This window comes from Phoenix dactylifera, chromosome 13 (assembly GCF_009389715.1).
Source record: "Phoenix dactylifera cultivar Barhee BC4 chromosome 13, palm_55x_up_171113_PBpolish2nd_filt_p, whole genome shotgun sequence".
In the NCBI taxonomy this organism is placed as follows: domain Eukaryota; kingdom Viridiplantae; phylum Streptophyta; class Magnoliopsida; order Arecales; family Arecaceae; genus Phoenix; species Phoenix dactylifera.
In genome coordinates, this window is record NC_052404.1 from 9363298 (window position 1) to 9372132 (window position 8835).

Below are 8835 nucleotides of genomic sequence, written 5' to 3' on the forward strand. Positions count from 1 at the left end.
GTTATTTACCTCAAATATTCTAAAGTCAAGAAGGTCGGTTAAAATCGAGATCAAGATGTCCAATATTTTTTCCAGTAGACGTTGCTTTCGGCAGAAGAACAAGCATTCCTCTTTAATTAGATCGCACAAATCAAACATATCAGATAATAGTCAAAAAGTTCCCAACTGTCATCGAGGCATGACAGATGATGGCCATCGCTCAGCCTCGTCCCTAATTTCTGCATGCGATAAAGCACAGAATCAAGAAGCCAGTACTCATGCACTGTCCAAGAGGTGGCCACAGATTTGTCACCGTCCTTTGCTCGTAGCATAAACTTGAGATTCGTCATCTTTTGCCACCATTGCAGTGGATGAGGCGCGTGCCATATGCCGTTGCCAGCACCGCGCAGCAGCCCGCCATTGGAGGCGTCGAAACGAGTCGCCGGGGAGAAGCAAAAGAACGCATCTCTATTCCTCCCATGCCTGAATTCAACTATGCGCATGCAATGCAAGTGCAAGAATCCATGTTAATTAGCTCAGAAGAAGCAGCAAGAAAAGCATGCATGCAAGAATTTGATAGATAGATCGATGGAGATGATATGTGCAATTAAACTTGCTTCCACGGTTCCAGAGCTCCGTGGTGTGCACGTCGAGCTCGGGGATGAGACTGAGATGACACTGTTGCTCTCTGTGCACCTTGGGACCCAAGATAATGCTCGATCAGTTCTTTGTCTTCGAGGTTGAACGTGTACCCGGAGGGATCAAGCTCCACTGTGGGAACCATCATCCCTCTGTCGTGCATGGTGTCGTTCGTGGTTCTTCCTCTGTCTCATGCTCAGTGTCGTTCTTGGTTTTTTTCGCTCCCCCCTTCTCTCTCAATATTTACTGTGGACAACAGTAACGACCGCAAGAAATCTCTTCTCAAAGAGCTCCAAGAAAACTATTTCTTAGCCGATACCTATGTCTCTATATATAGTTATAGGTATATATATATATAAACATATTAAGATTTTTTACACTTAATTCCCCAGCTTAAGACCAACAATATGACCCAGAAGAATTTAATTTCAACTATACCGGAAAAAAATAAAAAAAAAGAATTTAATAGAAAGCTACGAAGCGGAGAGTCTGCATAGGCCCGACACGTGTCGACAGTCGAGCGAGTCCTCATAAGATGTTCTATAGAACCGTGAGTAGCATAATCGAGTCATCGAGTCACTAAAGCCATTTTGGACACAGAATTGCAGACAGAATCGAGTCATTTCGACCCAGATCTGCGAGGGCTCGGAAGGTTGTCGTGTCTTAATTCATCCCCGATCTCTAGGCTTGCAGTCTGCGGACGGTAACTCAGTCCCGAGGGCCGTATGGACGTCACGATGTATCTTGAGAGCTGATTTCATTCCCCTCACGGATGTCTGCTACACTAATCGAATGAATCCGGAAGCCGAACAGGAGGATAGATATTCACGATATGCTGCAGGATATCTGGAGACTGACGAGAGGAGACAATTTTTTTTTTTTTTTACAAGGCTCATCTATTAACCTGACATCGACTTTAAAAACACTTCAAAATATATATATTTTTTTTAGTTGTACTCATATAAAAATAACATAAATAGCCCGTCATAACAAAAAAATAAAAAAAAAACCATGAGCTTTTTTTTTTTTTAGTTCCATAGTCCAATAAGTTACACTCTCTTTTTGTGCTTTTGGTAAACTCATTAAGATTTTGTTTGGCAGAGCTTTTGAAGGGCCAAAAAACACTTTGTAGCTATCCAAAAGTATTTTTAGATACAACATAGGTGTTTGGTAAAATATTCGAAAATAACAGCTTTTTGAAAGAAATTTTATTTTAGAGCTTCTCCAAAAAAGCACTTTTAGGCTCCATCAGAAAGCTATTTTGAGTTATAAATTTTTCTCTTTTGGAACCAAAATACTCAAGATAAAATATAATAATTACAAATAATAATAATAATAATATATAATAATAATTATAATATTTTATATATTTATTATTGTATTATATTATAAATATAATATAATATTACATTATATTATAATACATTGATATATTATGTTATATAATATCAAATTATGTTATATTATTATGATATAATATGCAATATTATATTACTATATTATAATAATATTATATTATATTATAGTAATATTATACTATATTATATATTTATATATTAATACATATTATATTTTATTATGCTATGTTGTATAATATTAATGCAATTTGCTTTATAGTCATTTTGTCATACGAAAAATATTTTCTCAGTTTATCTACCAAATACAGATTAAAGTCTCACAACAATCTAAAAATTTAGTTACCAGACAGCACATAGCTTTTTATAAAAACTTTACTTCAAAAAGTTGTACTTTCGAAAACTCTACCGCCAACAACTCTGCCAAACGGAGCCTAAACCTCAAAGGAAATGAATCAGAAAAATGTTAATTAATTCTGCGGTGATTTCTTCACCCTCTCCTCTAAGCCTTGGTTAATTAAAGATGGTGGCCGCCCTCACAACCTCAACTTCAGAGCTTCCTAGTTCGTAATGCATCTAAAATACCGACACAAGTCTACTCTTCTCAAGGCCATCAGCTCACTCGGGATGATTTTGTTCCCGGCATCAATGATGCCCAAGCAGGCGGCTGTGATTCATGTAAATGTTGACTCTGAATGCCATGTCTCCTCTACTTTGGACATTCCCCACTTCATGGGTACTTCCACATTGGAGACAAAATCTTCATCGCCAAGTTCAAGGTTGACGAGGCCGTTCCCGCTTGAATGGCTTGGGGAGCCTCCTTCACCCTCGCGGGTCTCCTCTCCCTCCAGAGACAAGACTCACCTCCTGATAGGAAAAAATAAGTCTGAAGTCAAGTCTTGACCTAAAATGTGAAAAAAAAATCCAAAAATAAGTCTAAGTCTGAATTGATTATCTGGGAGACCAGAACCCTGTCAAAACTCGTTGGAGAACCATGGCTTGCTTTGCGCGGCAGGATTCTTACAATATTCAGATAAACATTAGTTTACCAAAAACTTCTGACAAATTCAATGCCACAAGTTAAGGATAGAGAACTAGCGAAGCTCATCATCTACTACCCAATAATTCACCATCTCACAACCATGTTTGCAATTTCATTTACCAAATTGCTACTAGCTGTCATATAAACAAAAGCAACCACAATATCGTTGTGTGTTATACATGGGCATTATGGGGCGCCATTCTTCGATGACCCTGATGAATAGATTGCACTCCCTTCTAAACCAAAAAGGCAGATCCCCTTTCAAGTGGAAGATCAAAAGAGAACCCACCAAATGAGTATAGCTCTTCTCACTTTTCTTCTTCCAAAAGGTCCTAGCTGAGTCTCTCCATTAAAAGAAAAAAAAAGAGGAAAGAATGCCCTCAGATATTTTTACAAAAAAACTAGATCCAAGTATTGCATATCATAACATTAAACCGAATATTGTTTCACAAAATTTTGCCTTTAAGGGAAAAAACCAATTTCTTATGACACATCTTTTTACCATATCCAGCATTCCTTCAGGTACCATTGCCAAATAAAGAGTTCCATTCTAGTGTGACTTTCTGAAATTTTGACCAGTCCACTACACTCAATTATAGAAAGCACAACTGGATTCAAATTCCATGCTAGACCATGTGAGAAAGTCAAAGCTGTATGAGTCAGCATTTCAATATGGTAGACTTTCTTTTTGAGATAGTGAAGTTCAAAGACTCATGACCTAAATTGTGGTTTCTTAAGATCCTGAAGTGCAGGGGCCACAGTTACATGCATCATAGACATAACTATTCTTTAGCTATAAAGACAAAGGTTAACCATTTTCTTTCCTCAACTAATCAGGAACTGAATGTTGATGCGAAAAGTATGGCTTAAACCTATATCATAGATGGTATTATGGACTTTGAAATGGCCAACCTCATGAAAGTGCCGATTCCTTTTTTTAACTCACAAGGAACTGAATGAAAATGGAGATGTGTTACCAATTAACAACCTATTACATGCGTTAGATAAGAATTGATAAACTAAAATCCAATTTTACTCTCCCTTGATGCATAAATTTGATTCCATTTTACTCATGATGTCAACAAAGATAGCAGTCTTCCCCTCTCCTTCTTCTCTAGGGATTTAAACAATAACACCACATGGCCACACTCATCATCCATCTCGGAATCATCTCTCTTGTATCGTCATCTATGTAAACTCTTACACATTTCCAAGGATTATAATAATCATAACCTCAGTTATGCTTAGTGTTGTTGCCGATGACTAATATACTTTCCCTTACAACTATATTGGTATGCATTAATCACACAGCACTGTAGAAGAGCATATTCCCTTCATTCACCCTTCCATGAATCTTGCCAGCCATCCCCTACTATCTTTGGGTTGAAAAAACCTGTACAAATGTCAGCTCATGATTTTTCAAATTTCTTTATTACGTAACTCCCCTTCTTCATTTCTACTCAGAGTGCCCTTCAATACCAATCCTTCAATAAAAAAGATGAACATAGAGGAAAATGAAGGCCAGAGGTCACCCCACAACCCCAAGCATACTTCAGGGCAAACCATCCAAAAGATGATCAAACAAAAAACCAAGAACCAAAATGTCCACCCTAGAAACAAAGTATCTGGTTCACGATCACTAGCTATAGAGCCCTAGTTCTAATCCCAAGGACGAGCCATTTCCAGGGCTACATCCCCTGTTTTCTACCAAAATGATAGCAGCAGCAGCAATAGGAGCAACAACAGTAGTAGTTGAAGCAGTAACAGTAGCAATATTAGGAGTAGCTGCAGCAGCCGTAGAAATCATGCTAGCAACAGCAGCAGCAATAGTAGTAGTCGGAGATTCTATCGACCTCCTTGTCTCTCCCTCTCTCCTTCTGTTTTTCTTTTTGGTTTCTATTGGAGTTACAGTTGATGTTATTGAGAGTTTTTAGATCTTTTCTAGTGATTGATGATGCATTAATTTTTATATTGGCTTGTGTTCTGCATTTTAGCTTGAGTTGGATTGAGAATATAAAAATGTGCTTGAATCAGATAGAATATAAAAATGTGTTTGAAGCAGGCATATAGATTGGGGGATTTTGTAGTTTTACCTTGACTTCTATTCTTTTTGTTGTGCTGTATTTTCTTTATTTTAGGAAAATGAAAAAAAATCAATCTCCTACTTTTTTTCTCTTGTATTATGCTTTGTTTTCACAATTTTTATATTGTAGTAACATAGTAGTATCATTACTTTAATCATAGTAGTAAGTAGTAACATACTAGTGTTACTACTATTGTCGTAGTAGTAGCACCATGTAAAATTAATATGATTTCTGTATGTTGCTAAGACAACCATGGCATTATGTTCTATAAGTTTAGAACGAACAATAAAATTGCGAAAGTTTTTGAAGTGTTATGTTTAAGTAAAACTCATGACTAATTATTACCATTGTACCTTCGGATCATGTTATATGGATGGTTTATTGGGACTAACACAATTTTTAATCAAAAATTAAAATATATGAAGATATATTATTTGTAAATTTTGTACAAAATACCTCACCTGGGTAGTCACCTCATCACATAGGCTATCGTCTAAGCTTTAGGAAGGTCCATCGCCTAGGGTACGCCTAGGCTATTGAGAACTATGCTTTCTTGTTAATCATCTAGAAATTTTGAAATCCAAAACATGACACATGGAAAAGTGAAAAATCAAAACGAAGAAACGAAGCAGAATAGTAGAACTGATTATACATAGGAAACTCAAAACATATTTAGTAACTGATGCAACATAATTTGGACATTCTTTTCCCATGACCTGATAAAGGACCCCATAACGTACTACAAAAACTTCCTTCAACTTCTAATCCTACTAAAATAAATAATCATCAATTATTTTTTGACACAAATTTCCAAACCTATGTTTGCTAGATGTCTTATGACTGATAACACTAGATAAGCATCAGGGTATCTAAAATGCCGTCCGTTATTTGCATAACAGTAAAAATGACAATATCATAGTTTAATACAAACAATAAATTTTGTGAAGTGATTTTCATAGGAATGTTCTGATTTCGCAATCCAGAGTTAAAAATAAATCCGTAACTCTAAAAGGTTAGACAACAAAAAAAGGTCATGATCACTTAAACATGATAACAAAAGACAAGGCCCTATTGGTCGTATGTCAGATAGACAGCAGTAAAAGAGTTAGAACTATCTCAAAAAACTTGAGCATATACCATAAAACATTTGGAAGTTATGTAAGTTCCAATAAAATTATTTTCATCTCTAAGCAAATTATAGGAGGCTGGACAGCAGATAGATCAAGATCTGGATTTCAAATCCCGGAAACGACCTCTAAGATCCCTATCAACTGCTCCCAGATCTGAAATTTCCAGTGATTAATCTCAGATATTCATATAAAATAAATATCAAGTATAGAAACATGAATTTACAGTACAAAACACAAAACAGCCAGGTCTAATCTTACTTCCCAGAACAACCACATTAAAAAGCACCAAAATTTTCCCACAAAGCATAACACAGGGATTAACGAGACTAATACATATCAGCAAAGATTCTTCAATAGATCTGAAACAATTCCACTGATGCACTCGGAGAACAATTCCAAAAAAAGTTGCATGAATCCAGAGTTCTATACCTCTCTCGAACCAATCATCCGTGGATATACATAAAGAACCCTAATTTTCCAAGAATATCTTCCTTCTCCTACCTACCAAATACCAATACAAGGTAATGGGGAGAGAAGGGAATGCCCTACGTAACCAACCTCAATGAATGTAACCACATGACCGTCAGATCCACATCAGATGCCGACCGCAGGGCCGGCAGAGGCAGCGGCTCCGCCGAGGAAGGAAAGGAACCCGGAGGTGGCGGCGCCGGGCTCTTGGTCGTCGAGGAAGAGGTCCTCGGGCACCCGGAAGGCCCCGTGGATGGCGACAATGGCAACGCCGACCATAAGGGCGGAGATGAGGAGGGATCCGACGGAGGTAAGGAAGACGACAAGGATGGTGAGAAGGACGAGGGCGCCGAGGGTTTCACGGTCGGAGAAGGTGCGGCCGAGGATGACGAGCGGGGGATCAGCGGGACGGAAGAGGTAGAGGAAGCACCAGGCGGCAAGGAGGGAGAGGAGGACGAAGAGGGAGAAGGGGTGGGAGAGGAGGGAGAGGGCGAGGACGGCGGCGAGCAGGGCGAGGTAGTTGACGCGGAAGTAGGCGAGGTTCTTGCGGACGCGGGAGGCGGCCTCGGCAAGGGAGTCCGGCCGGGAGAAGGCGGACCGGTCGATGAGCTCCGACCAGGGTCGGCGGTTAGCGAGGGAGCGGCGAATGGAGTCGGAGAGGCGGGAGAGGAAGCGGCGGGAGGCTGGGGTGGAGATCGGGGCAGTGGCATCGGCGCCGGCGGCGGATTGGCCGGTGGAGAGGGGGAGGAGGGGCGGCGAGGCGGAGGAGGCCATGAGACTAGAAGGCGACTGGGGTTTTGACTTGGAAGGCGAGAAGGAAGCGGTTTTGGCCTAGTTAAAAGGATCTATTATACCCACGCATAATGGATTTCGATTGGTTCGAACCAAGAATGAAGCAGTGTCAATTTTGTCCAGTTCATAGTTTTTTTTTTCCTAATCTGCTTTTCATCCATCGCGAGTCGATCCCTATTTTTTTTAACATTCATGACTTTATCTTCTACGCATCTAATATTTTGGAGACAGAAATCTTGTGCGAGATAGCTCATTGAAGGGGATCTACCATCATAAGGAAGAGGAAGAAATCAAATCACCAAAATGGCTCAGATTATGAAGTGGTCCATGAAACTGAATTAGATTCTGAAATCAGTTTTATTTTTGGTGCTATCTCTTGGAGAAATGGACTCTTCTAATTCCCTCCGTGCAATTAGAGCTCCCGTCAATCCCAAATATGCTGTATGCTGATTGCAGAGGAGAATAGTTCATCGGTTGTTCCAATTACAAAAGTGGAGATTGAGAATAATCTAGGAGCCCTCGGTCTCGATGATTTACAGCCTGTTTTCTTTAAGAGCTTCTAGGATTGTTGCTTTGAAAGAATTTTTTCAAGTAATGACTAAAAATCTACCTCTATAATTTTAATCCCTAAAAATAAGCAGTATTGGGAGCCAAATGATTATAGATCGATGAGTTTATGTAACATGGACTATAAGTTGGTAGCAAAAATCTTATTCAATCCGATAAGCCAAAAAGTTGATGTCAATAAGAGCAGGGGTCCTTTGTGCATTGTAGAAATATTGCTGATAATGTATGCTGGCACGAGAAATGATGCACTCTATGGGAAAAGCTTTGACTACTAAAGCTCTCATGGTGAACAAGATGGATATAGAGAGCCTATGATAGCAGTCATCAGGATTATCTTATGGCAGTCCTTCATAATTTTGGTTTCCGTAATCAACTTATTAGATCGAGAGTGCATTACTAATTCTATCTTCTCTGTCATTTATTGATGGTGCTTCTAGTTGCTGGTTTACATCTCCTATTACACTTTGCCGAGGATGCCCTCTCTCCTCATACATGTTTAGTTTGTGGTCTGAAATGCTTTTTGGACAGCAAAATGCTGTTTGGAATGGTTCCTCGAGAGTTTATCAGCTATGAAACGATGATCCAGGGGTCTCGTATCCATTTTTCTGCTGATGATAATGGAAGGGCCCGGTCCATTGACCGGCTTGAAAAGCTGCACAGGCCTAACATCCCCGCATGAATCTCAGAGCAAGGAAGAAAAGAAAAAAAAAAAAAGAGCACACACGCTGGGCACATGAGATGGAAGAAGAGGACTCCCAATAGAAGTCCAGCGATACTCA

The 8835-nt window shown here is 39.2% G+C and overlaps 1 protein-coding gene across 1 annotated transcript; it reads right to left on the reverse strand.

Annotated features, from left to right (window-relative positions):
• Nucleotides 1-6529: 6529 nt before the first annotated feature.
• On the reverse strand, nt 6530-7503 carry LOC103696438 (PRA1 family protein B3-like). The gene has a single exon (XM_008778066.2). It carries the CDS (start codon nt 7469-7471, stop codon nt 6824-6826), a length of 648 nt encoding a protein of 215 aa, XP_008776288.2. The 5' UTR covers nt 7472-7503; the 3' UTR covers nt 6530-6823.
• Nucleotides 7504-8835: the final 1332 nt, after the last annotated feature.